The sequence below is a fragment of the Capra hircus genome, chromosome 25, assembly GCF_001704415.2.
Source record: "Capra hircus breed San Clemente chromosome 25, ASM170441v1, whole genome shotgun sequence".
NCBI classification, from domain to species: Eukaryota; Metazoa; Chordata; class Mammalia; order Artiodactyla; family Bovidae; genus Capra; species Capra hircus.
The window spans coordinates 38,159,656-38,175,784 of NC_030832.1; the positions used below are offsets into that span (position 1 = coordinate 38,159,656).

The window sequence follows — 16,129 nt, forward strand, 5'->3', positions numbered from 1 at the left end:
CACTGATCTTCCTCAACTTACCATGGCGTCATGTCCCAACACACTCATCGTAAGTTGAAAATATCTTAAGTTGAGAATGCGTTTAACACACCGAACCTACCAGATATCCTAGCTTAGCCGACCTGAGTGTGCAAAGAACACTACCTAACACAAGGCCTGTTTAATAACAAAGCACTGATTTTCTCACATAATGAAAGTGAAAAGCAGAAGGGCCATCAGCAGGCAGCTGTCCACCGTCAGGATCTCATGGCTGACCAGGCGCTGACGCTCGGCGCCACCGCCCAGCGCCAGGGAGCATCGTGCACGCATGTTGGTCTGGAAAAACATCCAAATCCAGCACTCGAGGTATGGTTTCTACTGAACATATACTGCTTTCAGGCCCAAAATAATAGATACAAAAAGGGAAAATATCAAACCAAGAAGATAAAACTGCTTTGATGAACTTCTGGTTCATTATGACGAAGACAAGATAATCTAAGTATATTAATAACTACATAATTTTTAAAACCTACAAAAAAATTACACTATAAAAATCAATGTAGCAGTTTTAAGTCTCAGAACTACTCTTTCCAGAGGAAAAAAAAGTGTGAGCATTCTGAACTACTGTTAAAACGGCAGCCTATAGTTAGCCCTCGTTCAGCCACACTGGGAGCTGCTCTGTGCCGGATGAGAGGTGGAGAGCTGGCACAGCCCAGGGTGTGTGCATGTATCCGCACATATGTACGTGCACGTGCACACACACAGGGGCCGGGAGGATGGGAAGAAGGAATTTCCATGCACGGGGCGGCGTGCACAAGGGGCTGTGGGGAGTCACTGACCGGTGGCCCGTGTGGCTGAACGAGTCAGAAACAGGATGAAACACAAAGGAAGAAGCCGAGGTGCAGGCCACTTAACTGCAGCCTTGGAGTCTCAGGTGGAGAGACCCCTGCTCAGACTGAACAGCGGCCTCACACTGAGGCTGGGATGGCGGGCATCAGAGCATAATCCTCAAGCAAGAAAACCATCGCAGTCACCCCTGAGGGAGGCCTTCCGTCATTGAAACCCCCGGACACCCTGCACACCAGAAGCCGCGTTTCGGTCCTCTCCCTTCTGACTCTAGCCGTCCTCTCACCGAGCCCGAGTGCAAATGGCGGGGAGGACGGGGGAAAGTTTCCTCTGCTGTCCAGCTCCACTCACAGCCCTCAGCCTGGACGGGAGGGGCTCTGCCGGGAGGGACCCCGTGGAGAAGGGACGTCCACCCCTGGAGAAGGGCCCCCCCCAGAAGAGCCCCCTCCCCCCTCTGGAGAAGGTCCCTCTCCCCCCAGGAAGGGCCCCCTCTCCCCCCGGAGAAGTCCCTCCCTCAGAGAACCCCCCCACACACAACCAGGACGGGCCCCACCTGGAGCAGGGGCGTGTGCACGTGCGACACCACGTGCGGCAGCCGCCGCCACTCGCGGATGGCCAGGCTGCTGGCCATCTCCACCAGGCGCTCGATGAAGCTCAGCTGCTGCTCCTCGGGGTGGCAGATAGCCAGGTACCCGCGGTACATGTTGACCTTCCAGGCCATCTCCTTCGGACAGCTCACCTCTACCTGGGTGGGGAAGAGCATCACACGGAGGCAGTGGGTATACTTCCTCTCAGCGCAGAGTCAAAAAGCAAACTTCTGGTAGCCAGTTATGCAAAGCAGTAAAGAGCAATTAAGCTACAGACAGACACTCCTTTTCTCTGGAGAAATAATGCATTAGATATTTTTCTGAATACTCTCCTTTTCCAAACAAACACCAAAGTGTGGCCAATCCCTCTGGCTACGAAGCCTTGCCACAGGCTCCTTGCTTTAAGATCACTTTTAGTTCCACAAAGGGGAAACTGATCAGATTCTGTTATGACAGACCAGGAGAAAAACCTACAAAGTCGGCCAGGGAACTTCAAAAGGCTTAAATACGTGCTCATCTCCACTCTGCTAAATATCAGTACAATTTTGAATTGTCTCCAACTCACACTGTTATCCTGAGAAATCAGTCTACCTTGCTGCACATCATACACAGAAGCAGAAGGCAGTGATTCAGGCGTCTAAGAATCTGAGTGAACATTCATAAACCTTACTGTCATTTAAGTCCACATTTATTAATCCATTGCAAAATGTTCCCCAGCTCTCTTTCGCATCCTGGTTATCAGTTCTACTGATGAAGCAGACAGAGCCCAGAGCACCACATTTGCCCCCTAAGCCCAGGCGGAGGTTCCAGGTGTGCCCTGGAAAGCCCCCGTGTTTGCCCAGCACCTTCTAAAGAAGGTGTTAGAACTCATCGCATCTTATCAGCCTTTGACTTATCAGCATTTTAAAACTCTTATCAGCATTTTAAAAACTGTAAATATAAAGTCTTTTTAAAAATAACCTCTTTGTATATAAGAAGATGAAAGAACACAGAAATATTCTTGAAAGAATTTTACAGGACTTGCTGTAACAACATCAGTAAGACGTTCATTCGGAAGCACCCCTGGAAGTCACAACGGAAACGACACATCAGAGCCGCGCGGCTCTCAGTCCGGAGGGGGCGAGAGCAGCGATGGTGATGGTGACGCGCTGTCCTGATACCAGCCCTGTCTGCTGACGTCTGACCCTGGAGCACAGTCACCTCTGCGGCCCCTCCTGCTTCTCAGTAACCCAATCGTGAAGAAACTCAGGGAGGCAAACTTGCGAACACAACTGCTTCCTACAAGGTCCTTTACGATCACAACCTACTGTTTCACATCTTCCGGACTTAAACGCTAGTTAAGACAGGACTTGTTCAATCACACCTACTCTCTGCAACATTAAGAACAACAGCATCTCATTTTTCCTCTGCTGGAAAATATTACCTCATTTATTAAATCGAACCAAGAAATTATGGGGCAAGCAGCCCCATAACTGTAAGACATAAGAGAAAGATTTTTTTTGAAGTACTGGTAAATGAGTAAATAATTCAGTACTATCAAAAACATTTGAAATTAATTTCTTGCAGATTACCCATAGTGCTCATTAATATACTCTGAGCTTTTCCCAGCCAGTAAGTGTCTTAAAACTGGGGGAAAATAACCAAGAACTTGTAAAAGAAGAAGCTCATCTGTCAGACCTATGGTCAGTATGATACCGCACACATCCTGCTGAGTGAGACCTCGGAAAGGAGAAAAAGAAACATTAGAGTGAGCTATAAATATTTTTATATTGATATAAAATACAGCAGAATAATTATCAGAATAAAGAAAGGACATTAAAAATAAATTTTAAAAAAAAGAGAGAACCACCAATGATAAATGCAACCTGTCAGTAAACTATTTTTGTTTACTTACATAGTGACTGGTTTACTTCTCAGAGTAACTCTCTGCATCAGAGGAGCCATTTCCCCGATCCCAACTGAAAGTCCAGACCCCGGGCTCTATAACCTGCCTGTGGTTAATGGTTTGTGACTATTGCACCTTTCGCATTTTGTTCAACAGCAGCAGCAGTGGCGAAATAAGCACGGGAGCCACAACACGGGTAAAGTTTTAAGTCAATCCTTTCAAACACAGTGGCCTGTAACCTCCGTGCGCTTTGAGCCTACACATTAAGGGAAATCACTGGTGTGACTGTAAATACGCCCTCACCAGGCAAAGGGGCAAGGTGAGAGCAGGACTGCAGTACAAACCCCTAAGCCCCGTGACACGGACACCACAGGGCAAAGGTTAAAACCTGAGCAGGAAAGGGGCACCAGGGGAGAGAGACACAGGAGGAAAAAGAGCGAGTCACAGGCTCGGCTGCGTCGGCAGAGGCTGAGGCGCTGGCAGGGACGGGGGCTCGGGTGGCAGAGCTGGGGCGTCAACCCCGGCTGCCCATGCCCCGCAGAGGCTCCCAGGGCGAGAGAGACCAGCACCTTGGTGCCCACTCTCCTGTCTCGCACCAAACTCCTCTGGATGGAGTTTAACTTCTGAAAAACGTGCAGCTCAACCAAGTTAAGGGCTCGACGTCACCTACACGACACGGTTACCACTTCTGTAATACAAGATACGTTGAACGTGATGCTGCTTCTCGTGCCGCGACCTCACTGACAGCCCGGCCCTGCGCTTGCACCACACTCACACCTGCAGCTCCTCTGCCAACCAAATCCGCCAGCAAAGTGGCCTCTGTCCTTCCCCGTTTCTCACCAAGTCCAGTTTCCACACCTGATGCTTACTGTAACTGGGGGATGAACTGAAACTAAGTCATCATTTAACTCAGACTCAGCAAAGATTTTCGTGAAAACCAAAAGTAACTCTTACTTTCCAGGAGCTATCCTGCATGTGCCAAGGTGCCCCGCATGATGCAACTGAAGGGAGACCCCCAGAGACTCGGGGCTTTGGAGAAAGGGTCCCCCGCGCCTGCAGAGACTGCACCCTGAGTGTGGGCAGGTCATGCTGCGGGGGGTGCAGTCCTCACCTGCACCAGTGCCTCCTTCACGGCAGTCCAGTTGGACACCCGCCAAGCACACTCCAGGACCAGGTAAGGGTTGATGTGACCTTTGGACTGGCCATACTCCGTCAAGGCTTCCCACTGGTTCAGCTCCTTGGAACACCTGGAGACCAAGGATCGGCCCAAACTCAGTGATTTTAAGCCACTTCCACTACACAGAAAGGAAAAAATTTCCCCCAGCAGAGAAGGGTGGGCTTCTGTGCGGTGCCACAGCGCCCAGGGCACTGAAGCAGGGGCCCCCTGGAGCAGCAAGAACAGCACCCCCACAGCAGAGCAGAGCTCCGGGCCAGCGAGGGCAGGACTCAGTCACTTCCTCCAACGCACACTCAAGCACCCGAGCCTCTAACAGCTGCTTCTCCATTTTTGTTTGCACTTTTCTTCGAGGGGCCATAAAGAGAGCAGGAAAGTCCCTTTCTAAAAGCACTTGTCAGGGAGAATCTCAGGCTCTCCGCTGGCCCCCTCCGGTGAGCCCTGGCCGCGTCCCCGCTCGGCTCACCGGATCCAGTGGTCCTCCCAAAGCTGGTACTCCGGGAAAACGGCAGGGGACGCGCTGCTCCTCTCGTGCTCCTTCTTGGCTTTATCCATCGCCTTTTCGTACGACTCCTGCGCCTGCAAAGTCGACAGTGCCTCCACACTGCTGCTTAACTAGCAACTGCTGCACGACCACAGCTCAATTACTGAGGGCGAGCCGGGTCGCAGACCCGGGGCCGCTTCGCGATCTCAGCGTCTCCACCCAGAGAACCAGAGTGGACGAGCTGGCGGCTGAGTCCCCGCCCCGAGCAGAAGCAGCGGGACTTCACGCAGGTCGCCACCAGTCAGTGATGGCAGCCAGGCCACTGAAGTGCCTCTGCTTCTGGAATTTCTGTGGCTCGGCATCCTACCCGGGGCTGCGGCCATGCTCACCCACCCCACTGCCAAGCAAGGACGGGCAGGGGGACTAAACTCTCACGCTCCACCAATCCCAACGGGACCGAGGACCGCAGACAGGAAGCATCCACACCAGCTATGCTGACAGTAAAGAACTTACGACTGAGCATCAGCGTTCACATCTCTAAAACTGAGACTTCAACCTCACAGTCTGTACTGGATAAATACGTGCTTCCAAGAAATCAGGAGACTTCTTATTTAGACAGGAACTGCCTTGAGGCCACAACACCGGAGCCTCTGTGAGCGCCCTCCACCACCCACGAAGCCCGGCGGCGCTACCTGCTCGAAGAAGCCATGCTGCTCGTAGGCGATGGCCGTGGCCGTCTCCGAGTACTTGCAGCGCTTCTGCCACAAGCCCGCCCACATGTCCTCCTCTTGCAGCAGAGAGTAGAGCTCCGCAAGGGAGTCCAGGATCTCCTGGAACAGAACGCGGTCTCCGAGTGCTCGGGGAGGAACACCGTGTTTCCCCGACAGGGCGACTGCACGGCCCCTAATCTGCCACCACCGGGGAGAGGCTCCTTAGGACGCGTGAACAGGGGGAGGTGAGGCCTCACCTGCTGGGGTGGAGTGATGCTCTCCTGCTCGTAGAACTCGGCTGTCTGCTTGGGCTTGATCTGCAGGCTCAGCCCCTTCTCGAAGGCCTGGTGCTCCAGCATCAAGGTGGAGCGGAACCAGAGGTTGTGGGTCTTGCCCAGGTACTTGAGGACACAGGGCCGGATGGGGATGGGCGGGACGCACTGGGACATGGCCTCCACAAAGCAGTTGAGGGCACTGGGCTGGCAGTCCCGCTGCACCTGGTGGCTGCCGCTGCACAGGAATGGGCTGATCTCGCCCGCCAGAGCCTGAAACCCAAGCACGCGTTGGGGTTGGCCGGGGCCTCGTGCGCGAACCAGCCCGCCTTCGTGCTTCCCCCCGGCATCTGGCATGCATGTGATAGATAACTCACGCTTGGATAACGCTAGTTTCCTCAGCCTTTGAAACTTCGTCAAGAGTTTCTTTCACGAACACTCCTCAAAAGCTAAAACTGCATTTTTCAAAAGAGGATTTAAAGAAAACACAGACTCACATGCTGCTGTCTGTCAGACAGGATCTTCCACAGCCTGGGGAAGAGCTGGACCCAGGTCTTCTCAGCCAGCGTGGTGGAGATGTGGCAGAGCTGGACGAAGGCGCCGAGCAGGGCTCCCGTCTGCAGGGGGAGAGACCGTCTGGCGCCAGGCCCCCGCCCCGCGGGGGCCGCCCGAGCTCCCTGCCCAGGAAGCAGGACCACCCACTCTCCCCGACGCGGCTTCACCGCCCGACGTTCAGAACTTGAACAGATGCTGTGCCGAAGTGAAGCCCGAGTTCTGGGCACCACAGACCCCTCCTGCTGTGCTGAGCAGCTAGCAGAGACACGGGAAAGGCGCTCAGTGACATGCCTGCATGTCTAACTTCCCAGGGCACCTCCTAACATTACTGATTTCACCATATCCGAGAAGTACGAACACCACGTTGACTTGGGAAGTGCAAGCAAGAGATATACAGATGCCATCAAAGAGAGGCTGCTGAAGATACCAAGGGGAAAGAGAAATATACGCATAGGATCTATGTTATTTGCCAACAAGTGTCATAATGAAGAAGAAACCAGGAACCATGAGAGGTCGGAGTCTCTGCAATGAACAGTGGGCAGATGGAAAAGTGACCGGAATGGACAGAACGGGACCAGAACACCCCACAGCCGGGGACCCAGTGGGCACATCACATCGACAAACGTGGCTGCCTCCACCCACAGCTCCGCTGTCTCTAAGGTGTGAATGTCAGGTTTCGGGCAGCTTGAAGCCCACCTCCCCACACAGCAACACACAGCCAGCGCAGAGGGGCTCGGGCACACGCCTGCCAGCCCATGGTGGGCCCTGCGGCTGAGACAGAGACACGTGTGTCAAGATCATGTTGTCGCTTTCACCCAAGAGCAGACCAGGAAGGGAGCTAACCCCAAACCACGTCCCCGTCAAAAACGCAGAAGCCCAGGATACAAACATTCCACGGAAAGAGGGAGAAAACAGTCAAGTGAAGAATGCTCCTGTCTGCTACGCAGGCTGCCTGCGGGGAAGGCCGCGATGAAACCAGCCTGGCTGCCCCCACACGGCCGCTCCCTGCCCACCAGGCAGGCGGCTCCTGGCTCCACGTTAACATAGCAGAGGCCAAAGCTCTCAGTGGCCACGGACCTGCCCCCAGAAATGCTCGCCTCGAGCTATGAATGGGGGAGCCCGTGGGCTCACGGACTGTTCAAAATATCGGGGCGGGGGGGAGACAGGGTAGAGCCACCATCACGCACAGACCTTCACTTCCCGGAGCGTATCAAGGAATTTGTCGTGTCTGTTGGTCAACATGTGCAGCTGGTTTCCAATGTCCTTCTCAGACAGCTCTTTGGTTTTGGGCGTGCTGGTCTGATCTCCAGGAGCCAGTTCAATATCTATCTCTACATCCTGAAGAATAAAAAAAAAAAAAAAAAAAGTGCAAAACCAAAAGGTCAAATAGTTGAAGAAAATCAACACACATGACTTTCATAAACTTTTTGTTACATTTTTGCCAAGTAAAACTTCAGTTTCCTGGAAGTCTATGATTATTTAAATAATCCTGAGTTCTAAAATAAAAGACAAGCAGATAAAACTAGACCAGATCTAGCGCTTTCTTACATGATGCTATAAAAATGTCAGCACTTTGCTGTCATATCTGCATTATAGAAAGGAAAATAAAAAAGAAAGCACTGCCTTAAGCAGTATAAAGACTACTAGGAATCATCGCCTGCCATTCCTGAGAATGCAGCACAGACTTGCTCACTTGGATCAAGGCTACCATCGGGGCCAAAGCACAGCACCTTGTGGGCACAGGGCTTCACACAACTCGTCCCCAAAGAGCAAGGAATCTGATTTCTGTCTGAAGCTTCTGGGAGGTAACAGTCAACATCCCATCACCAGACTGGGCTCAAAGTCAGGTTACGGAACATTTGGTGTGTGCCATTGAGAATGAAAACAAGTCACATCAAAGAAGTGAAAGTAAAAGTGAAGTCGTGTCCGACTCTTTGCGGACCCCGAGGCCTATGCAGTCCGTGGGATTCTCCAGGCCAGAACACGGGAGCGGGTAGCCTTTCCCTTCTCCAGGGGATCTTCCCAACCCAGGGACTGAACCCAGGCCTCCCGCACGGCAGGCAGATTCTTTACCAGCTAAGCCACAAGGGAAGCCCAAAGCTGCCTTTGAGTCATGTCAAAGCTGCCATTCATTCCACAGAGGACACGGAAAGGAAAGAAGGTCCCGTCACCAAATGATCTCCTGCTTAGCAAGTGCAAAATGAAAAAAGTTTTAAATTCTTATTTGTTAATGAAATAAGTAAGAGATCTCACATACAAGAAGGGGTACAAACCACCCCTTTCAGAGCAAAGAGAGTGCCTTCCTCCGCCAGTACCAACTGGCTGTGTTCGGACACCCAACACTCCAGCCAGCTTGAGCTTCCACGGGCCGACAGCCCTGAGGGGCATCCCCACTCCCACATGGAGTCCTGACAACCATCGGGACCGAGGCTCAGCCCTGATGGTTAGTTACAGGCTCCTGGGCTACCCCAGCCAGACTGGGTAAAGACCTAGGAGGGTCAGAGTAGGCGGCCTGTGGAACCAGCTAGAGACACGGCTCCTTCAAGACAGTGTCACTCTCCAGAGCGGTGCTTTAGGATACAACGTGGGCAACTCCTGACTTGGAGAGGACCATCAGCAGAGAGTTAAAGACTCTGTCCTCAGCAGCACCAACTTGTGATAAGTGACTGCTCTCAAAACTGAATGGCAACACCAGCTGCTCATCAGTTCTACCCTGAAATCTTGCCATCTGCGCCATGGACAGACCCTGAGGGCACTGTGCTCAGCGAAATACGCCAGACCAGACAAAGACCCACACAAGCTCATAAACACAGAGAACAGACAGGCGGCTGCCAAAGGCAGGAGGTGGGAGGTGATACGGGCGAAGACACGCAAAAGGCACAAACTTCTGGTGATAAACTCATCACGGGGGTGTCATGCACAGCATGGGGACCACAGTTAATAACGCTGCACTGTGTATCTGAAAGTTGCTAAGAGTGAATCTTAGGAGCCCTCGTCACAAGAAAAAAATCCTTAACTGTGTGTGGTGATAGATGTTAACTATACTTATGTTTTGAACTGTGGTGTTGGAGAAGACTCTGGAGAGTCCCTTGGACTGCAAGGAGATCCAACCAGTCCATTCTAAAGGAGATCAGCCCTGGGTGTTCTTTGGAAGGACTGATGCTAAAGCTGAAACTCCAGTACTTTGGCCACCTCATGAGAAGAGTTGACTCATTGGAAAAGACTTTGATGCTGGGAGGGATTGGGGGCAGGAGGAGAAGGGGATGACAGAGGATGAGATGGCTGGATGGCATCACCGACTCGATGGACATGAGTTTGAGTGAACTCTGGGAGTTGGTGATGGACAGGGAGGCCTGGCGTGCTGTGATTCATGGGGTCGCAAAGAGTCGGACATGACTGAGTGACCGAACTGAAGTGATACTTACTGTGATCATTCCACAACACACATAAATACCAAATTGTTACATGTACAGCTGAGACTAACAGGATGTATGTCAACTATACCTCAACACAAAACAGGAAACAGTAAGTAACTGAACAGGCACCACACTCAGACCTTTCCGCAGAGACAGGTTCTGATCTGTTCCTCTCGCCCTAAAACCCCCACGGCTGATAACAGTGTCGTTCCAGCGAGCCGGGAGGCTGGCTGCAGAGGCAGCGCGGGCGCGGGGCCTTACCTCCTCCTTGGACTCGCTGTTCTCGCGCTCCCGGGGCTCCTGCTTGACGTGGGTCACCATGGCGAAGGCCGCGCGGTCGTGGCTGTCGGCCAGGTTGATGACGTTGGTGATGGAGGGCAGCATGGCGCCCTGGCAGCTGGTCCCGATGGGCGTGCCCTTCTCACACACGGCCAGGAGGAGCTGGGGGCGTGCAGGGGAGGATAGGCCTGGAGCCTGCGCCTGGCGCTCAGGCACGGGGACCCCGGTGACCTCCGAGTCACCTCAACTGGCACACACGTGCACTGACCCCCCCAGCGCCTGGCTCACTCTATCCCGCTGCCCCCGCCTGGACAGGAGCCTGCACCTCCCTTCCACTGTCCCCACTCAGGTGCCCCTGACTCCATGTCTCAGCGGGCTGGACAGAGGGGCCAGCTAGACCGGGCCCCGGAGGCTAGACCGTGTGCTGGGCACGAAGGCAAGCAGCGACGCCATCTGCTTCGCCATGAGAAAGGTCATGAGCACGGCTGGCAGGAAGAGGCAGCCTGTGCTGGGCAGCACCGGGTGGACGAGCCCTGGCAAGACACTCCTGGCCCTGTCGTGAGGAGCAAGAGGGAAGGCAGAGGAGCGTGGGGCCGTGCACTGGTGCTGCCTGCAGACAGGCGAGACCACGGGGCAGAGGAGGAACGGCCAGCCCTCCCTCCACGGTCTCTCTGACCTCCTGACCCAGAGCCTGGCACCTGATATAACCGACAGCCTCCTGAATGAGGAGCAAGTCGGGGACCTCTGCCCACTGTGCCGCCGTCAGAGTCCCACCCCCTGCTGCTCACAGTGCCGAGAACGGACGCTCAGCCCTGGTGGGAACGTGCCCACACGCTCTCCCTGAAGCCCGGCCACGAGTCCCTCCTTTCCCTCAAGGAGAATCTCACAGCCTGGCACGTCAGCTAGCGGTGACTCCCTGCTGATGTAGTCAACAGCCTATGTGCATGGCACGCGTAACCTCCCGTTCTCTACGGGAGACCTGGGTTGCCTGGTGTGGCACGCTGGTAATAAAGCCAAATAATGAGGAAGACAGATGCCTGACCACAAGCTAGTTAGAAACAGAGGCCATCTGACTCGCCATCCACTGAGACAGCCTGACTGTTTGCAGGGGCCTCACCTCCAGCTCCCTGGCCCCGTGAGCCAAGTGGTCAGAGCCCGCATGCTATGAGGCCAGCTTGGCCTGGCCGCTCCACCTCCTGGCTGTTGGTCAGTTCCTTCCTCCCAGAGAGGACAGCGGTTCTGCAGTGGAGACGTCTGCCTCTCTGCGTCGGTGTGGACACCGGCTTACCTCAATGCACTGCTTGATCCAGAAGTGGTTCCCCATGGCCTCCCAGTTCTGGGAGCAGGTCACGTAGAGCAGGCGCTCGTAGACGCGACGCTTCATCGAGTTGTCGAAAACCTCGAAAAACTTGGCCCTGATGAGCGGCTGGGCACAGCGCAGCCCCGAGAGAAAGGCCGGCTCAAGCTTTGCAGTCAGCTCGCTGCCCGACAGCGTCTCATCCCTGGAACATTTGAACAAAAGGCTCACTGATGACGCCGACCTACACTGTGTGTCTTACAATGTGAGTGAACATTTAAAACTTATTATATATGAGAAGATTAAAAAGTCACACCACCAGTGGGTCAGAGCGCATAGCACGGATGACACGTGACGTGCTCGGCTGCGGTGATTACCTGTAGACGTAGTTAACAAGGTCTAAAAACTGGGCATTTAGTTCAAGGTCTTCTGGAAAACGCTTTTCTATGTATGTCATCATTTTCACAAGCAAAATGGACTTCTCCCGGAGTGTAGGCGTCTGCACAAATTTAAGAGTCAATTACTTGAGAAAGGACACGTTCAAAAGTATTTCAGCCATTTGCTCAACTGATTTTCAACCTCCTACAGTCTTCTCAGGTAAAATAAGGTTGTTTCTAAATGGTTCTTTGGATGCTTAAGATCAAGACAGGTGCCAACATAATTTTCCTGGGGGGCTACAACTCACTTGGGAGAGAAAGCAACTAAACTAGAAAACAAACTGGAAGTTTGCAAGCATCTTATTTACCAAGTAATAGTCCCTCATCATTGTTATTTTTGACTCATTTAACATTTTAACAGAAGTAAAACCACATTACACGACCAGTTACTTCAAGTTTCTGTTCAAAATTTGTGAAGCACGGTGAGAAAAATCCAACTTAAAAAAAGAATCCCATGAGGGCAACTACTGGAGAGAAAAAAATACTCTGAGAACTTGCAGAAGCGCTTAGAAAGCGACGGCTGAACCCCTCTCGGGAAGGCCCACGGGCCAGGGCACAGCCCCTGCCCAGCTCACCTGATTGGCTGCCATTGGGGAGTTGTTCTTAACCCACTCTTCCACGATTTTCACCACGGACCGGAGGATTTTGGCATCGGGGGACTTCTCGATGAGCGAGGTCAGGATGGCCTGAATGAAGCTCTTCCTCATCTCCATGCTCATCACGGCCAGGCGCGTCTTCACCAGCTCCAGACTCAGCATCACCAGCTCACTGGTCCCTGTACACGCGAGGCACGCCGGCTATCCCCAGCGCCCGAGTGGCTGGATCCCGCCCACGCCCTCCCCAGCGCTTTCGCCCCGCAACGAGAGCTCCGGCGTGGGAAGTGCCTCCTGGCTCTGACCGCACCGCCGTGCCAGGGCGGCCCAACAAGAGCCTCCTCACAGGGCAGGGAATGCCGGAGCTGACGGGACCGGGGCCTCGGCCAAGCCCTGGAGTCACGCGCACGGCCCCGGTGGGCTGAGAGGTGCGACCCCCACAGCTCCCCTCCCCACAACACGTCACCCGCGTTCCGGAGCTCACAGCTCGGGTCTGGACCCTGAGACTCCATTCTTTAGAAACAGTGGCTCTGATTTAGCCATCTCTGCTGACAGCAAAGCTGTCAGATAACTCTCATCTAGTGGCAGAGGTTCCCCAAAGTCTCTTCTTTCTCACAATCACAAACTTAAAAAGCATTTCACTCTAAAAGAGTGCTCGACTCTGGTGGCCCGAAGCGGGGCCAGCCCAGCGCGTCACCTGAGGCGGCCTCCGTGCTGCCCGAGGCGGCCTGAGGGCTCAGGTGCTCCCGCACCATCTTCTGCAGCGAGCGCATGAAGACTGAGATCAGCCTGTCGATGTAGCTCGGGTTGTTGCTGCAGGCGGATTTGAGGATCATCAGGGTCCCTGCAGTCGGGGGAGAGCCAGGGGTTTTCTGAGTCTCTAAAAACTGAGTAAGTCACAAAAATGTCAATTACCCCTAAAAATATTTAAACAATGCGCTAGACAAAAACGGGCCGTTTTTGACAAAAGTACAGACTGATCTGAAATGTCGACATTGCCGTTGAGCCTGAGACAAGTCTGAACTGCTCAAGTCCACTCGTGTGTGGCTTTTTTCCAGCAGTATACACGACAGCGCCACACGGTCCTCAGTCAGCTCAATCTGCAGATGAGACACGGTGGACGCAGTGAAGACCCTGTACAGACGCTGAGGCCGACTACACTCACAAGACGACTTTCACCTGCATGGGGCTGGCGGCCCAGGCCCCAAACTGTTCAAGAATCAGCTGTAAACATCCCATAAAAGCTTACACCACGGACCTTTAACAACCCTGGAGATGGGGGTGGGGAGGAGCACGTGTGTCTGAGGCAGGAAGAAGCTCTGATGCTGGGCGGGGGTCTTTCATCTTCAAGACCCCACGGGACAGTTTCCTTGTGTGCACCTGGCCACTCGCAGACACTCTCAACAACACATTGTCTCAGAGCTCCTCCCAACAAGCTGGGCCCTTCCCAGAAGGGAAGCCCGTCCAAGCGAGCAGAGAGGCGTGTGCAGGAGGGGTGCGCACTCACCGAAGAGCTGGGAGGGGCTGGCGCTGGCGGCCTTCTCATAGTTGGTGAGCCCCTCGTAGATGACCTTGCCCACGGCCGCGTACAGGCACTCCAGCTCCTCGTACTTGGAGGCCACGCTGGAAGTGCCTGCAACAGGAGTGGGACTGTGGGGCCGCGGTCGGGTTGGCGGGCCCTGCCCGGCTCTGACAGACACTGACTCTCCCCAGGCCAGCTCTGAGCTTCATCATCTGGGACCCATGGTGGCCCTCACCCCACGACGCGTGGCTCCCAGTTAGTGGAGCTCAGTGACCACCTTTCATGTCCTCGAGCCTCGACTCAACCCCCTAAACACAAGGAAAACATGCCAAGATCCTATCTTGCCAGCTGTTCATTGCTTGACCAAAATGTTTTAACTGAACTTTCTTTCAACCTCACAGAAACGGTAATGTTTAGCTGATGAAGAAAAACTGTATTTCCCAAGTGGACCAAAAAATGTAACGCAAAGACTTTGTAAAGTTATGTCAACCTTTTTTTTTTTTTAAAGAAAGTTTCATGGTATGAAAAAAAAAAAGCTTGGATGATAAAATGGCTTGCTTATATGGCAAGCAGAGGAGGGAGGAGCACTCTCAATAATAAGCTCTGGGCCCACCCAGCCAGGCAGAAAGAAAAGAGAGGGGAGTACTGGCTACGTACTGGGCTCGGTGGGGAAGAGGCTCATGAGGCGGGACAGCAGGCTATGCACGGCCCGCAGCACCTTGGTGTTCCCGCACGTCATGCACGCAGCCACACCACGCTGCAGGGGCTTGAAGCTGCTCAGGATGGCCGGCGGCTGCAGGACGGTGAGCAGGAAGCTCAGCACTTCCAGGCCGGTGCAGATGTTCCCGTAGTTCACCTGGTTCGGCTGCTCCTGCAACGGGGGACACAGGCCAGGCGCGGATGAGACAGCATGTGAACGCTGGCGATGGGAGCAGGCAAGTGAAATCCGAGCCCCGTGCCACTGAGCACTTGGGAGGTGAAACCAAAAAAGCCCAGAACCACCAAGGGGTGAACACATCGGATGTATAAAAGGCCGCCATATTCTGGGACTACAGTAAGATTTCACAATCTTCGTTTCAATTAATTCGCCTTAAGTATTTAGCCAAACTTCCTTTAAAAAGTTCACGAAAAACATTAGCATTTGGCTTAAGAAGGCAACTACTGCAATGAATTTTGCTTTTCACTTTTCATGTTTTTAGTTCAACTACATACATCCTTCCAAAAGGAAATATCCTTGAAACTGTGTATTGTAAAATCAACTTCACAAACTGTCAGCACTAAAGAAAAAAAAGGAAAAGAAAGAATAAAGTAGAAAACAGAGCACCAAGGTCCGTAGTAAGGATTTAAGTTTGGCTTCAGGACACTGTGTCTGTGGCTCACACGCGCACGCACGCGCGCCCTACATGGATGCTACCCGGAGGTGGACTCTGGGGAAAAGGCAGAAGTCAGTGTGAGCACACCCACTGCTCTTGGAAAATGTAAACCTGTGAAGGGGCTGAGCTTGAGTCAACGGTGACTAATTCTGATAGGAAAATAATTCCCTTTCCAAGAGAAATAGAGGAAAGAAATCTGCAGATATCTAGCAGTGAAGCCTAAGGCTAGAATCAGAGCACGCACTGCAGACCCAGCGGGCCGACCGCTCTAGAGCTTCTGTGACACAGGTAACCTGTTGGACCATTCAATACACTTGAGCAGCAACACATCTTTGCAGCACAAAGTAACAGACATTTACCGCAGGTTTTAAAATCTTCAAACTGAAAGCTTTCGGGTTTCACCAGAGACCTAGACAAATAACTGTGTCCTGGTAATGAGACGGATAAGGAAAGAGAGCAGCTTCTGCAACCTCCGGGCAATCACAGGACCAAGAACATCCAAAAAGCCATCAAAAGATGGGCACTTGGGGCTCTCTCTTAATACCTGACTATTCGGTGCCATGTTTATTATTCCATCTGGATTCAAAACCTCAACTTCATTTTAAAGACTGTTGACTAAGTCAATTAAATATGCTTATTCCGGGCTAGCCAGTAGGTCGGTTTAAGCAATGAGTCCATGAAAGGCAAGGGCACTACTCTGCTTCCAAGACTCCTGGTTCT

The 16,129-nt window shown here is 53.0% G+C and overlaps 1 protein-coding gene across 12 annotated transcripts in view; it reads right to left on the bottom strand.

Annotated features, from left to right (window-relative positions):
* TRRAP (transformation/transcription domain associated protein) overlaps positions 1-16,129 on the bottom strand; it is an 89,580-nt gene that overhangs the window by 20,679 nt on the left and 52,772 nt on the right. For all 12 annotated transcript variants that reach the window (XM_018040239.1, XM_018040237.1, XM_018040235.1 and 9 more), the window contains 14 exons: positions 14,694-14,907; positions 14,022-14,147; positions 13,212-13,358; positions 12,497-12,696; positions 11,862-11,983; positions 11,476-11,689; positions 10,170-10,349; positions 7,684-7,830; positions 6,435-6,554; positions 5,923-6,210; positions 5,648-5,785; positions 4,938-5,050; positions 4,409-4,544; positions 1,379-1,570 (listed from right to left, as the gene is read on the bottom strand). In XM_018040239.1, coding sequence (XP_017895728.1) covers positions 1,379-1,570; positions 4,409-4,544; positions 4,938-5,050; positions 5,648-5,785; positions 5,923-6,210; positions 6,435-6,554; positions 7,684-7,830; positions 10,170-10,349; positions 11,476-11,689; positions 11,862-11,983; positions 12,497-12,696; positions 13,212-13,358; positions 14,022-14,147; positions 14,694-14,907 — 2,337 coding nt within the window. The remainder of the gene's footprint in view (positions 1-1,378; positions 1,571-4,408; positions 4,545-4,937; positions 5,051-5,647; positions 5,786-5,922; positions 6,211-6,434; positions 6,555-7,683; positions 7,831-10,169; positions 10,350-11,475; positions 11,690-11,861; positions 11,984-12,496; positions 12,697-13,211; positions 13,359-14,021; positions 14,148-14,693; positions 14,908-16,129) is intronic.